The sequence below is a fragment of the Euleptes europaea genome, chromosome 2 (assembly GCF_029931775.1).
Source record: "Euleptes europaea isolate rEulEur1 chromosome 2, rEulEur1.hap1, whole genome shotgun sequence".
Classification (NCBI taxonomy): Eukaryota; Metazoa; Chordata; class Lepidosauria; order Squamata; family Sphaerodactylidae; genus Euleptes; species Euleptes europaea.
In genome coordinates, this window is record NC_079313.1 from 28,948,443 (window position 1) to 28,974,400 (window position 25,958).

A 25,958-nucleotide genomic window follows, 5' to 3' on the forward strand; every position below is an offset into this window, starting at 1 on the left:
TTTGCTGTGCAAGTGTTGTTCAGTTTGTTTGTTTTTCTTTTTAGGCTTATAGTTAGTCTGTTAAATAATGGGAAGAAGCTACTTTGTGGAAGAAACTGTTGGACAATATCTGTCAGAGCTCACCACCAAATCTAAGCCTTTTATCACTGGCCTTTTAGTAGGGCAGGTAAGTGTCTTAGTGTTTTTTCAGCATCTGGATGGACCGTTTTATCAGTTTTGTTTTATTACAGCATCTGAGGGGGCTGTTTTATCAGTTTTGTGTTCATTGTTTGTCTCAAAGCACAGTTTCTTTTTGAGACAAAAATACTGCTGCACCTGTCATTAAACTCTGAATTACTGCTAATTGTTTTACTACATCTTGGTTGTTGAAGACCTGTCCAGCAGTAGGTTCTGTCCTTCACAAATGCCGTTGATGTGACTGGGAATTGCTCAAATGAACCTTCTGAAGGATTATCTGCAGTGCAAATCCTGTTCAGTGTGGGCTAACAGATTGCTGTGGTTGCCAGACATACTTTTTCCATCTTCATCTTGCAAGCAGACTCTTACCCCTCAGGGACTGAGCTGATCTTTCCACACAAAACCAGGTATCAGTAATGTTCCAACTGAGCTCTGTGTAGGGCTGCCCTTGAAAATAACTCAGATGCTCTTGCTGGGAAACAATGCATCTGCCCACCTTTGATTTGGGTCCGGATGCCAGAATCATGCTCAGTCTGTGTTGCAAGGTATAACCTACATCAGCTGCATTGGCAAGCCACTTTTCTTCTGGGTTGAAGTGAAGGTACTGGTATTCACTTTTAAAGCCTTTTGTTGCGTAGAAACCCATACCTGAAGGACAGTTTCTTTCCTATATGAAAACCCAGGCACCTACTCAGATCAACTCCATAGTCTCTAATGGCAGGTTAAAACTGTGACTGTGAGATAAAACGTTTTCAGTAGCTGTACTTGCTTTATGGAGCTAACTCCCCACAGAGGTGAAAGAAGCAATATTGTTATTCAGCTTGTGAATACAATAAATAGTGCTATAAAATACAGTCCTTGTCCTTTTGTAAAAGCATCCTTTTGAACTGATCCATTTTGTAAGGGTTGTAAGACTTTTCAAAAGTCATCTTCTAATCTGTAAATGTAGGGGCATGATTATTTATGATGGGTGTTTCTGAGGGACTGTTATTTTACTATTGTGAAAATTGATATTTTAAGCTATTGACTGTTTTCGTTGATAAATTTTGATTGAATTGTATTCCTCATCTTCTTCTTGTTTGAGGGGAATGGTAAGGCAGGATATAAATTCCTTAAATAAATAACATAAATACTTGTTTAAAAATGGAGTCAATGATATAGGCACATTACCTATTACCTTCAGAAATATGGTGCTGTGAGTAAGAGGAGAGTTTGGGGAAATTACTCAGAGCTTCCATATGTGCAGAGTAAGGTGTACCTAAGGCTGTTGGTTTTACTGGATGTAGGCATGCCTCATTTTGTGTTGAATCAGACTATCTTGCAGATCTGCATACTTAGATAGAAGAATGCAGGAGTCCAGACGTAGCTAACTCAACTGTGGAAGGCTGATTATCTGCATGAACAAATATAAATAATGGGGAGTATAGGTATCAAGCATACTAAAGTTACAAAATAGAAAGTAGTACCTATAATATATGTGTATATAATCATAGATAGCAATAATTCTATACGGTCTATGGGGTTTCTAATATAAATCCTATTTCTACTAATACACATTATTCAAGAATACTGTTGATTGTCAGTTTAAAAATTTTCAATGTTCAACATAGTTTGTAAATGTACAAACATAGTATTTCTTTAAGTCAATTATACAACTTTTTTGTTTTCTTGAAATTTCTCACAAGTTGAAATGTGTATTTATTGTATCTTTATCTAATTATTGGAACCACAATAGAAGAAATTGACACTGGATTCCTTGTTTTTGTATTTGATGTTTTAGCTATCATGCCAATAAATAAGGTAATGAATGAATAGAAGAAATTACTTCTATAGATAGACACTAAATGCAATAGAGAATTTGAGGATTAATATCCCTGTTATAAGTAAATTATGTGATATTGGACTTTATGGGTTGCCATTTTAAAGAAATATTTTTTTATTTAAGGCTACCAAGCATAGAGTCACAGTAAAGGAAACAACCACTCTGGATAAACAGATACTAGATGCAAGGGAGAATTTGAGGATTTATATCCCTATTATAAATAGATTGCTGTTATAAGAGGGAGTAGCACTTTGACCCTTCTGGGCTATACCTGATGAGTTGACTGCCTGACTACTTTAGAAAAAATTATTTATTCACATAATCCCCCTTGAACCTAATAGAAATCATGAAACTTTAAAACTTAGATGTGGAAGGGGTAGCTAGCATGCCAGGAAGGTTGATACTGTATGAGAGAGACCATAGGAATGAATATTAATTTAGGTAATAGTTAACTATTTAACTGTAGAGAAGTTCTAAACTATTTAACTGTGGAGAAGTTCCAAACAGTTGAGAAGTATTTCTTGTTGAACCTGTGAGATATTAGACTTTATTCTGTAAGTAAACACAGCATTTTGGCCCATCTGAACTTCACCTGATAAATTAACTACTTGATGATTTTAGTGAACAAGAAGCATGTAAGGTTCATTATGTTAAATAATCCTACCGGAACCTGATAGAAACCATGCAATTTAAATAACTCAGATGAGGAATTAAATACTAGTGTGCTGAGAAGGTTGATACTGCATGAGAGATGCCATAGAAGCTAATTTAACCTCAAATATTATAACTATTTAACCTATTAATATATTTTTGTTTAATGATATTGTAATAGGGTTGTGCATATAGATAAACCTGAACCGAAATTAAACCTGAAATTAGCCGTTTTGGTAATATTCAGGCTTTGGGTTTACTGAATACCCAAACCTGAACACCACAAAATCTAGACAAAACAATTATAAGATAAAATAAAATGGTCCATGGAGTGAGCACAGGCTCACTGTTACTCTCAGTTCCATGCATCCACGGAAAGAGAAAACAAGCCAACAGCTTATACCAAGCAGGCAGAGTTAACCAAAACGAATTAAAAACAAATTAAAATGAGATAAAAGCTAAACATAGATAAAAGCTAAAAAAAAGAGAGCAAAATTAATAAAGTTCCTTCACGGAGCACAAACTGAATAGCGACTGTCAGGCTAGCCATAGTACTTTATTCTGTAAGTCTTCTGATTCTGAACTTTACCTGATGAATTAACTACCTGATAATATTTCAACTTGTGGAGATATTTCAAGAAAACAAAAAAGTTGTATAATTGACTTAAAGAAATACTATGTATGCACATTTACAAACTATGTTGAACACTGAACATTTTTAAACTGACAATCAACAGTATTCTTGAACAATGTATACTAGTTAAAACTGGATTTGTATTAGCAATAATTTTATACAGTCTATGGGCGTCTATCTGTGATTATATACACATATAGGTACCGTATATACTTGAGTATAAACCAAGTTTTTTAGCCATGATTTTTAGCTTAAACTCACCTCGGCTTATACTCAGGTCAATACGGTAATTCGCCTGCCGGGCCTCTCCCAGCGTGCTCCCGCCGGCCAGCTGATGGGTGAGCTGTCCCGCCTTCGCCCCCCACCCGATCGTACCTTCTGCGCGGCGGCGGCGATGGTTTCTTCCCCCCCACACCCACCCCACCCGATCGCGCCTTTTGCGCAATCGCGCCTTCTGTGCGGCGGCGGTTTCTTCACCCCCCACCCCCCCACCTCACCCGAGCCGGTCCTCCCACTTGCCAGCTGACCCTGTGGGGCCACCTGCGCGCAGGGAGGGGGCCGCCACCGCCTGCCTGCGCGCCTGGAGCCCGGTCAGGTAAGCCTGCGGGGGGGGGGAGGGGTGCATTTCTCCCTCGGCTTATACGTGGGTGCCTAATTTTTCCCCATTTTTGGGGGTGAAATTAGGCACCTCGGCTTATAAACGGGTCGGCTTATACGGTACTACTTTCTATTTTATACAATGATCTACATGAAGCAGTAGCTGGTTTTGTAGATTACTGGGTGGAGGGTTAATGTTTGTTTGGTATCCACTGGGTTGGAGGTTCAGCGGAATATTTAACTTCTGAAAAAAGGCTCTCTGCAAAACGTTAGCTCTTTCTTGACTGAAGATCTGTATACATGGTAAACTTGAAATTTTAAACATGCTAGTGGTAGCCTTGGATTTTTTTAATCACTATAGTGCTACTTTTTCTTTCCCTATTCCCAGTGCTCCCCACAAAGAGATTATGTTATCCTAGCCATTCAGACCCCTCCAAAAGATGAAGAGAACAAAAACAATGCCGGATCCAGTTCAGAGTTGTCGAACATTGATGAGGAATGGACAACAGCACATGCCAACCAGGTAATGTGTTTGGCAGTTGTTCTTTAAAGCAAGAACACATAATTGTTTTCTTACTGCTTCCTATCTTGCTTTCAAGTTAAAAGATTGGATTTTAGTAAGCTGCTGTTTACTAAGCTGCTGTTTATCTCTGGAGTCTTGGTAGTATATTTGCTTAAATGGCAAACTTGTTATTTATTTACTTCATTTATACCTGACCTTTCTCCCCAGTGGAGACCCAAAGCAGCCTACATCTTCGCAACAACCTTGTGAGGTAGGTTAGGCTGAGTGATAGCAGTATGATAATTGGTTTTCCAGGTTTGTAGCCTAACTGCTATGCCACACTGCAGTTTCCCGTAGCATTTATCGTGCCCCTGCAAGTGGGACAATTTGTCATTGCAACTTACAGTTGTTGTAGTGCATTAACACTGCAGTGTTTAGTGATGGGAAGAGTTCAGAAATCAACAAAGTCATGGATACCAACAAGATCTATACTTCATAAAGTACAAGTACACTATTCAGATTAATTGTATGGGTAAAAGAAGAGGTATCCATTTAGGAAGGAAGGGAAGTTGCTACCTGTGGAGCATATATTGCCCCTTTCTGCATCTAATGTCCCATGCATACTGATTTCAGTAGCTTCACAAAATTTGTACTGTCACATATGTGAAAGCATCAATCAGTGAAATATTGTGATATGTGTTTCTAGAAATTATGAGAACTGGGTAATAAGTTATGTCTGTTTTGTCTTGGTAGGTGTCAAGAATGCTTCCTGGAGGACTATTAGTTCTTGGTGTATTTACTATTGCAATTCCAGAGCTGTCAAAAGAAATCCAAAGTACTCTGCGCACGGTAAATAGTATCAAATAATACAGCCCTAGGGAATACTAAAGCAAGGCTCATTTCTGTACTTGTAGTCTCAGTTATCAGTATTTAAGTGTACTATACTGAATGCTGCACATGGTAGTATTGCTGTTAGTATCCTCAAAGGGGCTCCTAAAAGAAGCTATGAAGATGCCAGCTCTTCTGTAGCCACAGAATGTTGGTTGAATTAAGGGAGGTAGATAGAGATTGGCAGGGAGGAAGGGAAGAAAAATTGCTTGCTAAAGAAAGGAGCTGAAACAAGTTGTGGGGTAGGCAGGAGAGGAAGAAGTAGCAGAGGGACCTCAGGAGGGAAAAGGGGAGGAACTGAAGAGAGCCGTCTCTCTCGCTCTCTTCCCTCCCAACAGACGCAGCAGAACAGAGAGGGAAAAGAACAAAGATAATGCTCTTATATTTCTAGTATATTTTTATCTTGTCCTTCAAGGAGCTCAGGGTGACATACATGATTTTCTTTTCCCCAAGTTATCTTCACAACAGCTTTGCGAGGTAGGTTAAACAGTGTGAGTGGCCCAAGGTCTCCCATGGGGGGAATTGAATACAGAAAGAAACTTCCTGTGATCACAATTAGTAATGCTGTTGTCAAGGTAGTCAGCAAGTACTTTTGTGTGGGTTCCATCTGTGTTTTTTCTTAGATCTGTTAACTAGTTTTGATACTTAAATCTGTAGCTTCTTATAATGGATGGTCATCAATATTTGTTTAATGTGCAATTGACAGTCTGCCTCTTTTCCGTGTCTGTACATAAATTCCTTAATTTGCATAGTGTGGCTTGTTTATTCCCCCCCACCCCCGCACCCAAAATTTCATTGAGCTGCATGGGATGGGTAAAGGAATAAGTTCTTACTTAGGGCTAACATTTGGCTTGTTTGTTGCAGTTATAATTTGAGGTGGCTCTTCTGTGGTTTTCATGAGAGCTAAAAAGAGTGTTCTTTTATTTCTTCTCCCAGCTTGTCTTCTCAGTAGAAAAATCTGTAGCTAGAAAAAGGCTGTGGAGCATCTCGGAGGAAGATGTGTCTGACCGGGTGGTTTTTCATCTTTGTTCTGCTACAAAGAAGTATCCTTTTTTATTGCAAAGCTAGGGCCTCCAGGTTAAAGAAGAAATGGCACATGCACGCTATGATCTCTCATTTTGCTAGATTGCCACTAAGGTTGTTCAGCCACTTTCTTCTTTTTTAATTTTTTTTAGTTAATATTTTCAGAATACAAACAAGGTAGGGATATAGAGAGGAAAATACATTCATTACTATTCACCAGAGCACGGACTATTTCATCATCAAATGAATTAAGACTTAAATCTCTAACAGGAAGCCCCTTCATTCAATCTTTGGCCTAATTTTGACCCCTTTTTCTCCCTCTCTTCCACACAGATCTTCGCATTATCAATACCTAATATGGTAAAATTAATCTTAATTACTTAAACTGAAAAACATTTTAAACTAAAATACATATTTCTAAGCATCAATATTTATCATAAAAAGGTTGCCATCTTTACTTGTGTTCTTCAATCTCGTAATGCAGCATAGCCGAAAGTCTTGCCATCAAAGCAAATTCATGCATTTTTCCTTTCCTTTTATCCCTTAAAAGCTCCTTGATCAATTGATCTTGAGCAGCATATATCTAGTGTTGGAGAGATATAAGGACTGAAACAAATCTTGCCACTGACAATGTAGCCTTGGGGTCCCTATCGCTTAGTAAAAAAGGCATTATGTCAGTCACAGAGGCATTGGATTTGTATATTAAAAGGGGGGAAATATAGTGCGATCGAAGTTCCTCGTAAAAGCAGCATTCCAAAAGGTCATGGGCTAATGAGTCAATAGAGCCAGAAGAGCAAGGGCAGATCCTGTCTGAGTATGGTGTATTCAGAATTCTGCCCTGCATTACCATAGAAGGGCAAGCTGATCTTCCTCGCTGGTGTTCTTCCTCTGATGGAGAGCATGCAACTTCCTTTGGGGCTCTGTTTGCTGGCAGAGACCAGTGCATTGTCCTGGCTTCTGGGGTCCTGGGCAGCTGGTATTAGAGAATAATTCTTCCTGGCAGGGTAGAGAAAAGCCAATCCCTATGGCTACATATTCTGTGACAGATGCCCTGGTCCATGCTGGCCTTCTTCCCCTTGAAGTGGTGGTCTCTTGTGAGGGGGATTGTAGAGTCCCCAAGTGGTCATCAGAACTCTGGCTGTAGTGGCATTTCTAAGATGTAGTGGATTTTCAGGGTTTGGAAGATGGAGAGCAGTACAGAGAAATGCATCACAAATCCTTGGTGTGGATTTTGAACCTAATGATTAATACACAGTTCAGATGTCATGTAACAACTAGCATGCTCATCTTCTGAGCATGGATAGGTAGATGTACATGCATATACAAATGAGCGTCTATGACAAATGAGTAAGATTCTTTTTGTTCAGTTGTCTAAAGCCAAGGATGGATGTTTGTCAGTTACTGTTAGGGGATAAATATAGATAAGAATAAGGAATCTTTTTTCAGTCCAAGCTGATCTCTAATAATTGTTGTCAGAGGCGCACAAGATTAAAATCCTGCAATAAATTAGAAATTAATTTATATTGACTGTTTGTCTTTTAATATCTTCTAAGCATGTTTAGTTATTGTTTCTTAACTGGGAACGAACACTTTGTCGCACGTATGACATACAAGATCCAAAAGTAAGTCTTTGTTTTAAAAAATATGGTAACCTAAGGTTTAATACAATACATTTTTGCAAACTTCCATTTTACTTTATTTTTTATTTTTTTTATTTTCATAACATCACATTAAACACCAAACACAATACATTCAATACACAAACACAATACAAACAACAATACCTTAACAGTACATAGCAATAACTTGCTAATCTAACATATAACAAGCAATAACTTTCTAATCTAACATATAACAAACATTAATCTGGGTGTATCTATACCATTCTTATCCCTTCCATCATTCTCAAAATTATATTTTATAATAACCGAGACACCAAGAGAAGGCGTTAACTATAATTTAGCATCCTACAATATGTATTATATAAAGTAAATTTAAAAATTCTCCAACAAACTTATCTATTATGACTTTATTGAAACCATCTTCACGTCTATTGTGTCTATTATACTATGTGTAAGCTAGTCTGTTCTATAAAAAAGCAAAAGAATCACTCGACAGTTAATTACTATCACTATACAAATATATTAGCTAACTCATATTATTCAATAACAACTCTTAACCAATTTAACAGCAATACCAACTCAGTTCAGAATCCTTAAAACACATTATGCAGTTCAAGACACATAATCATAGTACAATTTCCAATTTCTCTTAAATTCTTCCATAGGTCTTTTGTTCACGAAGTTTGTCAGCTTAGCCATCACTGCATAATCTGCTAGCTTGTCTAGCCAGTTTTCTATTCCTGATATTTCTTCCAGTTTCTATTTAGTGGCAATGGCTACCCTCACTGCAGTTAATCATATATCTGAATAGTAGAAAAGGGCAAGAGTCCATTAGCACCTTAAAGACTAACAAAAATATTTTCTGGTAGGGTATGAGCTTTCGTGAGCCACAGCTCACTTCTTCAGATACCTGAAGAAGTGAGCTGATACCTGAAGAAGTGAGCTCTGTGGCTCACGAAAGCTCATACCCTACCAGAAAATATTTTTATTAGTCTTTAAGGTGCTACTGGACTCTTGCCCTTTTCTACTACTGCAGACAGACTAACACGGCTACCCACTGTGATATCTGAATAATTCTTCCTTGTTTTTGTGTATAACTGGTGGTAAAATTCCTAACAACGTAGTCTTGGGATCGAGAGGAAATTAATTTTCAGTATTTTTTGTATTTCCAATCCATTTTTTTCTTTTTGCAAGACCACCAAGTGTGGAAGAAAGTTCCATCCACTTCTTTGCATTTCCACCAATGTTCATCAGCAGTCTTATTGATGTCTTTTGGTGTAACGTACCATCAGAAGAACAGTTTGTACCAGATTTCTCTCAGGCTCTGGCTTTCTGTGAATTTTATTGTTTTAGTCCAAAGATACTCCCATTGTTGAATGGGTATATCTTTTCCAAAATTTTGCATCCATTTGTACATGATTTCACCTGTTCAGATTCTGTTTCACATTTCAGTAATAGTTTGTATATCTCACCCATGAGATGGTCTTTTTCTTTCTTAATCAACTTTTCAAAGTCCGTCAGTTCTCTGAGTTTACCTTCTTCATAGCAATCTTTTATTATTCTCGAAACCAGCTGACAATAGGCAAGCTATCCTATTTTTTTCCTCTCAGCCTTTGTGTCCCAAGTTTTGATTTATCCATGAGTAGTGACCATGTTTTGATACGTTTTATAGTCCAACGGTTTCTTTTTAGCATTAGTATAATATGCATCTGTTGGGGACATAAACAATGGTGGTGTTGGGCTAAGTCTCCTTTTACTTTTCATCCATAACTTCACATGCCTTTAATCACATATCTCATATTTTGTCTCTCATTTTGTTGTCTTCCATAATTGATGGTGTAGTCCTTCTTTCATTTCACCACTTTCCAGTTTTAGTAAGCTTGAATCAGGATTTTTTATCCAATCTGTAATCCATACAAGCCCGGCTGCTTGGTAATATAGCTTCAAATTTGGTAGGGCCAGTCTGCCTCTACCCCTTTCTTCCTGTAAAACCTTGAATCTGTTCCTTGTTTTTTTTTCCATTCCACACAAATTTATTTACTTGTCTCTGCCAGCTTTCTAAAGTCTTTTCTTCTAATCCAATTGGTAACATCTGAAACAAGAAGTTGAGCCTTGGTAAGACATTCATCTTAATGGTGGATATTCTCCCCAGCCAATATTTTTTTTAATTTTGCCATCTCTCAAGCTCCTTTCCTGTTTTCTCCCAGGTAGCTTTATAATTATCTTTAAACAGAGTCTTATTTTGCCCTGTGATTTTTATCCCCAAGTATTTTACTGCTTCATCCGTGACCTTGCATCCTGAGATGGTTTCAATCTCATCTTTTTCATACTTTGCCATATTCTCCAATATTATTTTCATCTTAGTTTTGTTTATTTTGTAGTCTGAATACTTTCCAAACTCTTCTATTTGTTCTATCAGATATCCTATTGAATTTTGAGGGTTAGTAATAGTTAATACTGCATCATCTGCATAACATTTCATTTTAAATTCTTCTCCATCAACTTAGAGGCCAATAATTTTGGGGTCTTTTCTTATTTTATTTGCCAGGACTTCCAATGTGATATTAAACAATAAAGGAGATAATGGGCATCCTTGTCTTGTGTCAGTGTGGTGTAGTGGTTTGGAGCCACTGTTCTCTGATCTGGAGAACCGGGTTTGATTCCCCACTCCTACATGTGAAGCCAACTGGGTGACCTTGGGCTAGTCACTCTCTCAGGCCCACCTACCTCACAGGGTGTCTGTTGTGGGGAAGGGAAGGTGATTGTAAGCCGCTTTGATTCTTAAGTGGTAGAGAAAGTTGGCATATAAAAAACAACTCTTCTTCTACTGATTAGTATCCTTGCTTTCTGATTTTTATAAATCCAGTTCACGAATCTGGCACCGCAGTTTAAAGTCTTCAATGTTTCCAAAAGAGATGTCCAAGAGATGTCATCAGAAGTTTTCTCAGCATCTAAAAATATAAATGCTGTTTTAAATTTTTGACATGCTCTATAGCACTCGATACAAAATGTACATTATCTCTCATTCCTGTTTGATCTTGATGAATCACTTTCGTATCTTTTTCTTTAGTTTCTCCGCAAGTATTGAAGCCAACAATTTATAATCCACATTCAGAGGTGAAATCTGTCTATGACTGTGGTAGTTAAAGGATTGTTCCCTTCATATATATGTGAAATATAGACTTCTTGCCATGATTGGGGAATATTGCCTTCTTCAGTTATCTCGTTCATGACATTTTGGAGATTAATTGCAATCTCTGCTTATCTAATTTCAGTTTCCAATTGCTTGTGTTATTTCCTGTGTTGTAATGTTTTGATTCCATAGTATGTTTTAGTTCATCATAGTACAATTAATTTTAAGATAATTGATTTTCTATTATATTTTTAATCTGTTAATCTAGTTAGTTGTTTAGTAACATGTATTAGTTAATTCCACTAAAATACTACCCAGCAATGTTAAATTAGATTTAATGCTTGTAAATTGATTAACCAATTATTATTTTTTACTAAAAACTATTAGAGTTTTTAAAACTTTTTCAAGGTCTTTTAGGAACGAGAAGCTAAAAAAAAAGTGACAGAATGGCCAAATAAGAGAAACGAAAAAAAATAGCATAAATTCAGCCCAAAGCCAGAAAAAAAACTCAACCTGCTTCCAGAAATTACAAAACAAATTTTTTGCTGCTAATCCTTTTACGCCTGTGGAATCTTTGAATAGTAGGCAGTAGTAAACAATTTCCACCAGGTGTCAGACTGCAGAAAACAGTAGTCAATGTCTATATTGAATCTCTTTAATATACTGGCTTTTCTTGTATAGATTCTCCCCACAAAGATTTTCTTCTATCAACCCAAAGTGTATGTGTATGTATAGTATAGAGAAATCTTTGGTAGCAATACATTATAGTGAAGCAAAAAAAAAAAAAATTGCAGTGAAGTTTTACAAGGGGAAGGTAGCACTTGAACTGCCTTAGCGAACAGCTCTAAGCCTCCATCCCCCCTCTTGCAGTCCCAATGCGGCTTCTCTCACACTGAAATGATGGGATTTTGAGCTTTCTATCTTTCGCCGCTTCGCTCTTCCGAACCGGTTAGTGCCATTTATTATTGATACTATAAAGCAGGCTTTAAGGAAAGTTTTTGCTTTGTTTAGGAAAGTTCTGACTTTGTTTAGGAAACAAAGTTGCTGATGCAGTTGTCCCTCTAACATGCCTTTTGCTCTTTCTTTTGCACAGTTGTCCCTCTAGCAAGTCCCAGTAATTAATTTTTTTCCCCAAAGGCGGGTGGAAGGATCAGTTCTTGAAGTCACCCAGTAATCACACACAGACACAACAAAACGAGACAAAAATTACAGTCAGTGGGGGGCAGGATCTTACCAGGATTACCCACGGCTCTTCCTTTTGACAAAGCCGAAAAGAGCCTTATGGAGCCCCATCAGGAATTGCCAGCAAACGAGGCAATCATATGGGGGGGTTAGAAAATGAATTCCTTTATGCACCCATGGATTAGGGTCCCAAAAAAGAGGGGCAAATAGCGAGACATGGAGAAAACTCGCCCCCTCGATCCACCATTTTACTGGAAGTCTCTTTTCAAGCTCCCATTTTAAATGAACGAAAAGTTACCTAAAATCTTTGCTTTCTCCTTAGACAAGCTTGCAGGTATTTCAGCAGGGCTTGTTCAAGACAGCTTGTTTGTAGAATGGCTGCCCTGGGATCCTGTCTGCTGCTGCTTAAAATAGATATTCTATATCTATACACATCCTAAATTTCTGATTCTATTCACACTTCTTTAGAAGTGTATTCCATTTTTTAAAATTAGTACATTTCTATCCCACCCTTCCTCCAAGTGGAGGGTATTTAGTTCTTCTCTCCTCTGTTTTATCCTCCCAACAACTCTGAGGTAGATTAAGGTGTGAGAGAAAGAAACTGACTGGCCCAAGGCCATCCAGTGTAGGGATTTGAACCTTGGTCTCCCAGATTCTAGTTCGGCACTCTGCCCATTATCCCACATTGGATCTCACTGGTATTGACTGAAGCCTGATATACTTCCAGGTAATCATGCATAGACCAAGTCTTTTATAACCTGAAAAATGTTAGTTGCTGCCTCTTGGTAGATTAATAATTTAATATTTTTGCTTTCTTTTCTCCCCCTTCTTGCAAATTACTTTAGAGTACAGCTAAGCCAGCAGACTGGAAGTACCAGAACGGTCTATCCACTTCTTGGCTATCTTTAGAATGCACAGTTAATGCTAACATACACATCCCGCTATTGGCTACTTCGGCTTACCACGAACTAGAGAAAAACATACGGGTAACAGAGCATCTGTTATATTTGTCTTATATCTGTAAACAGTATTTGTAGCTTACAACAGACTGGTGTTATGTAGCTCTATTAACTTCTGCCTTCTCATCCCTCTGATTTGTTACTTCACAAGCCTGGACTTCTTCCAGACTTGATCTCACAAGATGCTTTCCTCTGTCCTCCTTTAAAAACCTTCCTCCAGCCTTTTTGACAGCTGCCAATTAATCCTCTTCAATCACATCCTGCAACAATTAAACTAACTTCATTTTTGTTGTGTCCCATTTTAATTTTATAAACCTTGGCCGGGATTAAGCAGTGTGATTCTATGTGGTACCCAATGCAATATTATCAGCCCTGAGAATGGTGGAGGATGGCATAAATTTTTATTGCCACACAGTAGCTTTCTGGAATTTAGTGGTATTTAACCTGGTCAATCATCGCTTTCTGTGGAGTAGTAAAACAAAGAGCTGGAGTGGGAGCTTTTTCTTTTCCTGCTCTTCTCACTGACAACTGCTTTGGAAAAATTCTTGGTACTGTCTATAGAAGCTGTAATTGTGGGCTGTGTTTGGTGTGTGAATCTCTTTTCAGTTCTCTGCTAGTGGCAGAGAACTTGTACTCATTTATATTTAGCTAAGATACTACATCAGAAGCATGTTACCAGAAACAAGTGTTTCGAGGTTTAAACAATTATTTACGCCCAACATTTCTCCCCAGAGAGGACCCAAATCCGCTTACGACATTGTTCTCCCCTCCTTTATTTTATCCTCATGACAAGCATCCTGTGAGGTGATTTAGGTTGAGAGAGATTGCCAGGCCCCAGCTTACCCACCAAGCGTCCCTGGCAGAGAGGGCATTCGAACCCAGTTCTTCAGATCTAAAACCAGACACGCTAAAAGCTATACTATGCTGGTTCTCCACTCCTGTAGAATACACAGTAGAGAGCACCATGCATACCATACTCCTCAGGCTGTGCTTGTTTGATATACATATGAAAAAAATCAGAAGTTTGCAGCTGTGTTTCATTTGAGAAACTTTATGGCATCTAGTAACATGAAATGACAAGAAACTGACATGACGCTCCATTTATGTACTCCTGACCTCTTTGGAAGAAAGTTGGGATGTCAGTGTAATAAATAGTTATGTTTAGAAAGGGACATCTGAAGAATGAAGAGTCGTCTATGTGGTTAGAGTGCCATGTAATCAATTTAAATGTACTTCAGCCTTTTAGATGGAAAAATCTTAGCTTGTTCAACAAAACTGCTTTTCTGCAATATAAATCTGTCTCTTTTTGGTATTGCTTTAAAGAATGGATTAACTCGGTGGGCCAAGCAGATAGAGGAAGCTGTCATTTTGATCAATGGCCAAGTCAAGGAGGAAGATGCTGACTTAATGGATGGTCAGGTGAGTGCTTAGTAGTGCAGGCTTAATATTGATACAATCACAATGCCTACCGTGATGTGAGGTTTATTGTTCATTTTCAACTTGCAGTAACTTGAGCCAAATAATACGGTTTAGTGATGGGCTGCCTAACAAGGCATAACAGTGTTGTTGTAAGGAAGATAGCCAAGTGAGTTTTTTTCCTGGTTTTCCGTCTGTCCTTTGACCAAGAAGTAATATAGTACAATGTGAATGTTCCCACTTGATAAGTTACTCACCTGTAATGACTTGTCAAATGACAAGGTAAGGTTGTCATCTCAACTGTTATCCAACATCTAAAGCGTTTGCTTGTTAGAATATCATAAAGACACTGCAATCATCTGGTATTGTTTGATACATCTACTCATTATAGAAACAAGTAAGCTGGTGTTGTGAAATGTCTATTCATTATAGAAACAAATAAGTTAGCTGGTGTTGTGAAACAAATAAAGTAAATTGTAAAATAATTCCAAAGAATTATTGTAAAAGTGGATGATTCACATGGAAGTTCTTGTGTATTTGTGCTGGAATACAGTGTTCAGCCTACAGTTTCAGAATATTTGGGGGGGGGGAAGCAAATAAAGGTAAAGAATAGCAATTATTTATAGTGAGCTTTTAAAGTTAAAATGTAAAATTGTGGAACTCGCTGCCTCAGGATGTGGTGATGGCTGCCAACTTGGAAGGCTTTAAGAGGGGAATGGACATGTTCATGGAGAAGAGGGCCATTCATGGCTACTAGTAAAACTGGATACTAGTCGTAATGCATACCTATTCTCTCTAGGATCAGAGGAGCATGCCTATTATATTAGGTGCTGTGGAACACAGGCAGGACAATGCTGCTGCAGTTGTCTTGTTTGTGGGCTTTGTAGAGGCACCTGGTTGGCCACTGTGTGAACAGACTGCTGGACTTGATGGGCCTTGGTCTGATCCAGCATGGCCTTTTCTTATGTTCTTAAAGGCAGTTGTGCTGAACAGGCAGCTGGTTAGTTCTGGCAATGGGTTTGCCCCAATACAATTGTTGCATAGCAAAAGATCAAGCCCATGCTCCTGCCTTGCTAGTAAATGAAAGTAAGCTACAGGGTTGGATCCTGCAATCTCTGAGCACATGGATTGCAGGGTCTTCCAAGCCCCCCTCCCAGTCCTTTCTGACCACAGGGGAAGGAAAGGAAACCATCTGTTAAAACGTAGGCAAGGCATTTGCATTAACAACTCTCTTTGAAGAAATGCATAAACTCTCTTAAATGCTTTAAATTATTTTTGCAGAAAAAGTCTGGAAGAGGAACCATGCAGTCAACTACCCAGTCTCTTGAAGCCAGGATTCTAACACAGTTGGTAAGTCCATGAGACCAGTGAGGCATAATAGCAAAGAGAATGAGCTGGGAAGTCCCTGGTTCAAATCACAGTGCAGGTATGAATGCACTAGGTGATGCTGGACAAACTGTTATCCAAATCAACTTTCAACACTCTACAAACATAGTCTTAAGCCTGGACTGCAGCCGCACATTGGATGTCACATTGTCATTGTGCTATAGCAGTTGTTCACCTCCTGGATTGCCTTGTCCACACAGGAAAATCCAGCTGCAAATGCTAAAGCAGTATCCACTGATGTGTGGGTGCAGCCCTGGTTTTCATATGTAGGAGAATGCTGTGGTAGTAGACTTGTCTGTAGCATTTCAGGCCGCAGGTGGAGGGTTTATCACTTTGTTCCTCCATGGAAGCACCTGCATGCAAACAAACAGCAGATCAAGCAGAAAACGTTGTAGCTCAGCCCTTTGCCTGCTATCCTGGTTATAATCTGGAGTGCTTTTTATCTGTGGGAGCATTACAAAGTGGTGGCCTTCACCTGCAGTCGGAAGTAGTACAGTCCATTCTGCCACCTCACTAGCTGGATATGTAGACGAGATCTGAGTGCTAAGTGTTACATTCCTCATCTATTATGAATGCTACCCATGAAGCTGAAATGATTATGAACCATGCAACTGTCACAGGATCTTACTCAGTAGAAATTACTAGGAGTGCTGGTGTATTTAATATTGAGAAGCTGTCCTGATTTTAAGATAATGCTGATTTTGCAATTAAGCTAAAACATCAGTTCACATAGTACTGGTGAAAAAATTATAGTTTGGGGGTGAAGGTTTATTTCTTATCTTCCCCTGCAGGCCCTTGTAGAAAAGTTCTGATCCGTATTGGAATGCTTAGCTGTCCCCTGTCAAATCTGAACAGGGATGGTAGGGAGAGTTTGTCACTTGAATGCTGGCAAAACTAAGTTATACTACTTGAACTCCAGAAAAATTCAGCTTTTTTTAAAAGCTCAATTTGCACAGTTCAGGTTGTCACATTGCAAACGATAACAAAAGATTAAGGTCTTTTATGCATGGGCTGGATCTCCCTGCTTGGACCTGGGTTCATCGCACATTAAAGTAACCTGGGTTGGGGGAAACTATGTATTGGCTTGAATGATCAGGGATGAAACTGTGTTCTAATCGAACCATGAATACAGAAAAGCAATCTCCCAAGCTCAAATCAAGTCCCACCCCTATAAATGCTGCTCTGTAATTGGCTTACCTCGCAGTGCTCCCCGTGAGAGAAGATTTCCTTCCCCCCAAACCCAACTGCTGCATAAAAAAGCATTTTAAGAACAAAAAACGGAGCAATCTGAAGGACAAGGATGGTGGGGGGGGGGGAGAAATCCAAGCCTTGTTTTAAAAAAACCTTTATTTTGCTCAGAAAGAGCTCCGAGGTAGCAGGAAGCACTTGAATCCCTGCCTTTTTACACATTTCTTTGTGATTGGCTGTGAGAGAAGCCAATCTTCTGTTTTTCCCTGCATGCTGCTTTGAAGGGGGGCTTGGAAAAGGGTGGGGCGTGATGGCATGGGGAAGCTCAACCTGAGAACGGAGTATGCACTCTCTGTGACTCCGGAATGAGCCAGGATGAACTGTTTAATTCGGGCCAGAAGAGGAATGGGAAAAGCCAGGTTCATTTTGCGTCGAAATAGCGTTGAGCTTCCAAGGAATGAGATAGCGTGCATACTGAAAAATTTGATCCTTGCTGAAACAGGTAATAAAAGAGGTTACAGCGACCATGCATAATCAACCTAAAAGAACAGCGTCCTCACATAAGACAGCTTGAGAATTTTTAACTCTGTTGGAAATGTAACGGTGAGGTGAAATGGACTGTGAAATATAGCATTATGACTTGCCATGTTCTCTTTTTCAGTCACAGAAGTCAAACTCCAGATCTACAGCAACTGTCCAGATATGCAGTGGTTCCATAAATCTCAAAGGTGCTTTAAAATGCAAAGCTTACATCCATAATAACAAGCCAAAAGTTAAGGATGCTGTTAAGGTACTTTTGCTGCCCTTCACCCTACTGAAGGACTTGATCTTAACCCTCTTCCCAAAAACATCTTAAGTTACCTACTACTGTAGATGTTTAAAAAGGTGTATGAAACTCATATCTTCCTCATGCAGTAGGTGCCCAGACATTACACCAAAGTTTTTGACTGAAAAACACCAGTGCAACTTTGATGTAGATTTATTTTGCCTCTGTTTGACTCACACACCCAAATTCTGAAAAATATGAAATGTTATGTCTGGTAAGACATAATAGCCGAGATTCTAATGCACACTTACATTAGAAGATTTTTATAACCCTACTACTTGCCAAACAAAGCCAGCTCTTCATCTTAGAATGGGGTCTTCAGTACTCCTTGTTTTGTCAAAAGTGGTTCTCAATAAATCCGGTTTTTCGGTAGCAGCAAGGCATGTTTTGGATAAAATATTTTTTAGGATAGGATTTCCACTTGCTTCTGAGATAGTGGGCACACCAGTCTGGCTGAAATACCCAAAGGTGTCTGACACTTCTGCCTACACAAAGGCAGGGCTGATTTGTCAGAGACTGCCCTTGTATTCCTACTATTATAGAATCATAGAGTTGGAAGGGACCACCAGGGCCATCAAGTCCAACCCTCTGCACAATGCAGGAAATTCACAACTACCTCCCCCCTCCACATCCCTAGTGACCAGAAGATGGCCAAGATGCCCTCCCTCTCATCATTTGCCTAAGGTCACAGAATCAGCATTGCTGACAGATGGCCATCTAACCTCTTCTTAAAAACCTCCAGGGAAGGAGAGCTTACCACCTCCCGAGGAAGCCTGTTCCACTGAAGAATCACTCTAACTGTTAGAAAATTCTTCCTGATGTCTAGACGGAAACTCTTTTGATTTAATTTCAACCCTTTATAAGCAGACTGCCAAAGAAATAAGAATATTTCCTTCATTTGAATTATTCTTTAGTGTCCATTAGTTGGATGTATAGGAAGCTGTATTTACAGAGGGGGGCAACAGTGGAATTGATTGAGGTCTCCTAGACTTACTCTGGTTGGTTTTGTTTATTTTTAATGCATTTCTGTCCCACCTCCTCCATAGTCTATGGTGGCTTGCAAAAACAGTGATTCTCAAACTACAGAACACTCCATTTATAAGCAATAGTACCAAGAAACCAGCCGCTGTGTTCTCCATTGCTTGAAAACTCACACAATCTTTAGTCGCCACCCAAGGCCTGTCTGAACAAAGCGGCCTTACAGTGTTTACCAAGTTAGGCCAATGTGGTAGTTTATCCTTTTTAGGGAGAGTGTTCCAATCCCCCCCCCCAACCTGGCAGGACTCCTTTCCCTTTGAAAGGCATGTGGGCTGGCTGAAATATTATCAGGGCAGTTTTCCTCATCACTGCATCATTGTTTGCAAAAGACGTAGCTGTTGCATTCCTGCATGTCCAATTGCTTTTAAAGAAAATGAGGCCAGTTGGGAAACTGACATGGTGGAAACCCCAGCCTAGGTAAAGTGGAATTGGCTTAATCCACAAGAAGTGATTGCTTGCATGCCAGTTAAGTTCTAACGGTGAGTGTGCGTCATCTGGAAGGCCCATTCTGGGTCTTGTGATTATCCTGCTGTGTCTTGTGTGCAAGCGCCCATATAAGCATTGCTTTACAAGAACAGGTGTTCTGCTGGATCGGTTCATCTGGCCTAACATCCTGTTTCACACAGTGGCCAACCAGTTGTCCTGGGGGGCCAACAAACAAGGCAGAGGGGCCAAGGGGTTGTCCGTCTGTCCCCCAGATACTGTCTCCTTGAATGGGTATTCAGCAGCTTACTGCCTCTGATTTTGGAGGTTCCCTTCAGTCACCATGGCCAGTAGCCATTGATGGACCTATCCTCCATGAATCTGTCTATTCCCCTTTTAAATCCATCCATGCCAATAGCCACCACTATGTCCACTGGCAGTGAATTTCACAGTTTTGGCCTATTCCTCATGGGGCTTTCCCCCAGTCTGGGCAGCTGGGCAGCCCCTGCTTTTTTGGAGAGCTTCCACGTGATGTTACGTTCTTTCAAAGTACAACTCAGGAGGCTACTGGAACTATCTTCTTTGAGTCCTTTGCAACCATGACATCAACTCTCGTTTTGGAGTGTAGTTGGTTGTCAAGGAACAGGAAGGGGGAGCACGCCACCATCTTTTGAATGTGAGGGAAATCTCTTCCACCTAGCTTTTTCCCCCTTTTCCCTTTCACATCTTTGTTAATCTCATTGCATGGGTGGCCAATGCTTAGAGAAGCGCAAGAGTCTTTGATGTTCACTTTGGTAGTGACCTAGAATATTTTTGCCACCCTGGAAATGTTTTTATATCATTGTTTTTAACTTCTGTAGGCCTTGAAAAGAGACATAATAAGCACACTCTCTGATCGGTGTGAAATCTTGTTTGAAGATCTGCTTATGAATGAAACGTCAGGAAAGAAAAGTAAGGAATTGCACAAGTGCATTTTAATTAAAATCTAAGTGACTTTGCCTCTTAAGGTTGTGTGTTGAAATAAATCATTTTTGAAACACAAGGAAGTATTGACTTTTCAGTGAAAACAAATACTATATTATCATAAGTTCATGTGTTTGACTCTCCTGTAGCAAGTTTATTATGTAGGAGGAGCTGCTGTTCCTATTTATGTTATAGTCATAGCCATTTGGGTTCCAGCCTTATTCTGGCCTTTATGGAAACTTCTCTAACCTGTCAGCTATCTGTCATGTTGTTCCCAAGTTCTGTTTTGTTTTGTTTTGACTGGCCCCTTTTCTTTTATCAGCGACTGTAAGAAAGCCAGCGTGGTGTAGTGGTTAGGAGTGGTGGACTCTGATCTGGAGAACCAGGGTTGATTCCCCACTCGTCCACGTGAGCAGCAGAGGCTAATCTGGTGAACTGGATTTGTTTCCCCACTCCTACACACAAAGCCAGCTGGGTGACCTTGGGCTAGTCACAACTCTCTCAGCCCCGCCTACCTCGCAGGGTGTCTGTTGTGGGGAAGGGAAGGAGATTGTAAGCGGGGTTTGATTCTCCCTTAAGTGGTGGAGAAAGTTGGCATGTAAAAACCAACTCTTCCTCTTCATAGATACTAGCTGACAATAATGCTGATCTTTGTGAAATCAACATGCCTGTGGCCTTTTCTTTCAAACCTACAAAATGTTTTTTGAGCTAGTGTTCAGGAAACAGGTTCTAGCCCTACAAAAACCCTATGGGCTCCTGCAAATACTAGATTTTGTAATATGTTCCATCAAATCCTTCACAAGCGTAAAAGTACTGGGTTTTCCACATACACACCTGCCACCCAGGGTCAGCCTGGGTCCATTTATGCATTTTCAGGTCCATTTTATGCATGTTTGAGAAAGGTTGTCCCCCTTGTGGTTTATTCAGAAAATTTATATATGCCGCCTCTCCAGAGAAACGTGTACAAGGTGGCTTAAAAGGTAAAACATAGGTCAGAAAAACAGTGTAAACACTAGTAACAATTACCTGTTAAAAACCCCAGCATTCAATTCTACCCAGAACATAAAAGCATGGAGGTTTTAAAGTATTGACTGGATACCTACTTGTCAGGAATATTGTGGATGTCTGTCCTGCATTGGCTACGGCAGGGGGGCCAAACATAATGGCCTCAGTCGTGGCCCCATGAGAGCTCTTATCCAGCCCACGAGGCAGCCACCTCCCTCAGTCCTGATCTGAGCTGGCAAGTCACCACCCGCCACCACCCCGCTCCTGATCTGGGCTGGAGAGGCATGGCCCGGCCCAATCAAATGACATTTATGTCATAACCGTCCCTTGCAACAAATGAGTTTGACACCCCTGGGTTCAATATTCAATATATTTTATTGCCTTCAATTGACCGCAATAAAATATATTGAATATTGAGCACCCTTGGGTTGGACTAAATGACCTTGGTTTACTGTTCCAACTCCAAGAGTACAAAAATAAAAACAGCACAGAGTACTTAACAGCATACTGAATGGAAATACAGGGGCACCTTCTTGCAGCATAATCCTGCAGAAACTCAATATAGCCTGGATGCTGCTGTGTCATAGAATCCAGCCTACCTACCTATCTTCTCCTTTTCAGGACCTCCTCTGTGAACCACGTTGTGGCTGAGCAGAGCAGAAGACATTATTTTCATTTCTAATTTTTCATTTTTATTTAACAATATAAAAGAATCATAAAATAATAAAAGAACAAAGACCTTTATCTGAGCAGAAACATTGCCTGCAATTTTCAGTTGCCTCTCTAGGGGGTGGGTGTCCTCTACATAACTTGAATGTATTTTATGTGCCAATTTAATGCTGAAAAATGAAACTTTTGGCCGGATCTCTTGCTCTTAAACCGTCTGTCCAACTCCAGCTTACTTTTTGCTGTTCTTTGTTCCCAAGTACAGTATTAAGTAGCACTAATGAACGAGTTGCAATAAAAACTGAAAAGCTGAGAAAGTCAAGAGAGCTGGAGCCAGTTGGGCTGGAGTTCTCTTCTCCCCTTTCCCTTACCCCACCCCTTTGGAAAGTTGTTTAGGACCATCTGGTAAGTCACTGGTAAACCTTCACATTCCACATTAAGTTCCTCCTTTTCCTGCACATTATTTGGGCCTGTGTTAAAATACAGATTATGTGAATTATCTGTATGAAAGTCCAGCTTGGTCAGCCAGATTGCTCATTCTGTTTAAATGAATTCAAGATTATTTTATAAGAAATTATTATTTTTTTAGTATTGTTGCGAGCAATCAGATTGCATAGTCATGGTTGGACAGAATGCAGAATCCACAGCCCAACCATGGCAGCATCACAGACGGTTGGCTCCCCTTCATCCCTTTGTTTGCAGTGAGGGCACCATCTTTGTAGAGTTGGATCAAAGCATCACTTTCCAAGGAAAAAGGCACCCTGCCAGTGGAGCAGACATCCCCCAGTCCCAGTGGCCAATTGACCTCCAAACAGGGGACCCTCAATGGCTGTTGAGGGTTTTATATTTCTGCAATTTGATATAACAGCCAACTAATTGCAAGAGTTCCTAAAGCAATTTTAAAGCAATAGTTAAACCAGTAGCTGAAGTTAAACCAATTTAAACAATAAAAAAATGTAATGCCGGCTGCCAGCTGATCAATGGGTTGCTTAGCTTGGAGTATAAAATGTCCTTGCACCAAGACAGCACTGATGCTGTTCATGCACTGGGAACTATGCTTGTTGGTATGAGGATTTGTTGGCATGAAGAGATCGGCATGGGAGCTGGACCAAGGACAGGCTTGTCCAAAGACAGCCGCTTCATAAAATTTGAGAACCAGAATGATCCAATGGCCAATGCTGAGCAGCAAGTGTTGGGCTGTACCTAATTCAACAATTAGGTTTGTGTACGTTATCCCAATTCAGACACTTTCAAAAAAAGGATCACTGGCTCTTCTTTCGTTCCTCTTTTTCTGTATCTTTGAATTACTGTGATTTAAAGGAGATCAGCAGGGAAGAAGGGACAAAGTCCGGAGGCAGAAATGCTTCCACTTCAAAGCCTTCCTATTGTAAATCAACTATGTTCTCAAGGTGTCAATTCTGCCAGAAACCTGGCACCTCTAGAAGCTTGAAAGGACTCTGATGTTTTGCATTTCAAAGATTACGTGTAATCAATTCTAGTGTGTGTTCTCTATATAGATAGCCTGTATTCTCCCCATCGGTATTCTGACCTACGTTTGTGTAGACCTACTGACCCGTTTGCTTTCTTAATAAAACTTTAAAACTCTCTGCAACGTCTGGAGTGAAGTTTACTATTGCTGTAATGCAATGAGGTACTGAAGTCTGACAGTAGGGGCAATTAGCCATAACGAGTGTCTTTCTAATGCCGGTGTGTGTGCCGGTGCTCCTAGTGTCCTCTAATGGTACTTGAACAACTGCTTTCATATCTTTCCCCCTCTGTGTTTTTAGGTCCAGAAAGGAGGTATCATGCCTTGCCTGGCAGAGTATTTGCCCCCGTCGCAGGGTCCTGTGTGCTGGTTTGTGACTACAAGTTTGGCAATGAGACAGTCGGGGAAATCCAAGAGCGTTTTCTTGAAATGCTGGATCAAGCTGTCCAAGCTGAGGAATTACACACAGTAGAGGAAATGAGCACAGGTAAATATAGCAGCTAAGAGCCAGATTACTTTCTGTCAGGAAGCTAGACCCAAGCGGATTCATTCTAACGCATCCAAGTTGTCTTAAGAGGCTGTAAAGATTAATGTCCTGTCCAGAATCTTGTTTCTAGCCGGTTGCCGCAACATCTGGTTTCCATCTCCGTTTCATCTCTATAAAACCCTCTGTAAACAGCTGGAGATTTTGCTCGTGCGGTAGCATCGGTGACTTGGCCGCATATCAAGGCATCTTGCCTTGGTCGGCCATGCCAAAGCAATGTCACAAGCTCATGTACCAAAACAGTGGGCACTTTCTTACCTTATGCTGGAGGAACTTCCCCGGTCTCAGGAGCCTTTTCACAACAGGAGAGCCCCTTGAAAACACTGCACTGCTCACACATTTTGAACCATAATTTTTTTTTAAAAAAGAAACAAAACTTGTGAGTTAAGAGTTTCAACTTCCAAATGGGTAGCACCGCTTCGAGTCAGAGTGTAGCACAACATAGCTCAAGTCGGTGCTCTAAACGGTACTTATTGAAAAATAGCCGGTGAGTCTGAATGCATTTTGAGCTGCATAAGCTCTGTTTTGGCGAGGGGGGCACTTAACATTCTTGTCTTAAACTCTCCCAGGGAAACTGAATGAAATCCATACCCTGCAGGAGTTTCAGCTTTGAACGGGTGGGGAGAGGGAGGAGAGGAAACCTCATGTTCTTAATCTCCCTTCAAGATATGCTAATGTTGATTCTCTATACAAATGGTGAGGGGTCTGGAGATCAAGTCCTATGAGGAAAGGTTGAAGGAGCTGGGTATGTTTAGCCTGAAGAGGAGAAGACTGAGAGGGAATATGATAACCATGTTCACTTACTTGAAGGGCTGTCATATAGAGGGTGGTGCCAAGTTGTTTTTTGTTGCCCCAGAAGGTTGGACCAGAACCAACAAGTTGAAATTAAATCAAAAGAGTTTCCAGCAGTTAGAGCGGTTCATCAGTGGAACAGGCTTCCTAGGGAGGTGGTAAGTGCTCCTTCCCTGGAGGTTTTTAAGCAGAGGCTAGATGGCCATCTGTCAGCAATGCAGATTCTATGACCTTAGGCAGTTCATGTGAGGGAGGGCATCTTGGCCATCTTCTGGGCATGGAGTAGGAGTCACTGGGGGTGTGTGGGGGAGAAAGTTGTGAAATTCCTGCATTGTGCAGGGGGTTGGACTAGATGACCCTGGCGGTCCCTTCCAATTCTATGATTCTATGAAATAGCCAAACCTGCAGTTGCAAGATCTAGTAAAGAATGAAAAATTTTGCAGGTCAAATTACATTCTTAATGTACATTCTTAATGTAATTACATTCTTAATGTAATTTGGAGTTTTGTGCTCAAGGTACACTTTGTTGTAAAAGAGCTTGAGAGAGCAACATGGGCAAATTTGTCCCCATGGACCTTTAGAAGCTCTGCCCAGGCTCTAAGGACTAATAGAACAGTCCATATTGCATTTTTATGGCAAAGTGCACTGCTAAATATGAAAATTGGCATGCCAAAAACTCTTCATTATTGGATGTTGTAGTTGCAAAAATTTGGGCTGCTTGTGTATATAATCAAACTTGGGTGTTCCAGAAAAATGTGGTTTTGGTGACTAGGCAGTCATAACACTTCTCCATCACTGGTTGATCATTGTACATTGTAATGTAATTGTTTGCACTAGTTGCTTAAGATAAAATACACATTGTCCTTCACAAAATCTGTCAAGCGGGAAGAAGTGTGGGGGCACACAATAGAATATTCTTAGGGGAGGGTTTGTTTGCTTTTCATTGCACATTGTTTTTGTAGATTTGGAACTGTCTTAAGCTGGTTATGTACACAGGGGTCTTGGATAAATGGCTTCATTTACTGCTCTGATTCA

At 40.1% G+C, this 25,958-nt stretch overlaps 1 protein-coding gene across 1 annotated transcript in view; it reads left to right on the plus strand.

Annotated features, from left to right (window-relative positions):
• Positions 1–67: 67 nt before the first annotated feature.
• ODR4 (odr-4 GPCR localization factor homolog) overlaps positions 68–25,958 on the plus strand; it is a 31,925-nt gene continuing 6,034 nt past the window's right edge. Inside the window, exons 1-11 of the mRNA XM_056844535.1 lie at positions 68–166; positions 4,270–4,404; positions 5,137–5,232; positions 6,208–6,319; positions 7,885–7,916; positions 13,077–13,217; positions 14,514–14,609; positions 15,888–15,956; positions 17,842–17,970; positions 20,328–20,418; positions 23,889–24,074. Of these exons, the coding sequence (XP_056700513.1) occupies positions 68–166; positions 4,270–4,404; positions 5,137–5,232; positions 6,208–6,319; positions 7,885–7,916; positions 13,077–13,217; positions 14,514–14,609; positions 15,888–15,956; positions 17,842–17,970; positions 20,328–20,418; positions 23,889–24,074 (1,186 nt within the window). The remainder of the gene's footprint in view (positions 167–4,269; positions 4,405–5,136; positions 5,233–6,207; positions 6,320–7,884; positions 7,917–13,076; positions 13,218–14,513; positions 14,610–15,887; positions 15,957–17,841; positions 17,971–20,327; positions 20,419–23,888; positions 24,075–25,958) is intronic.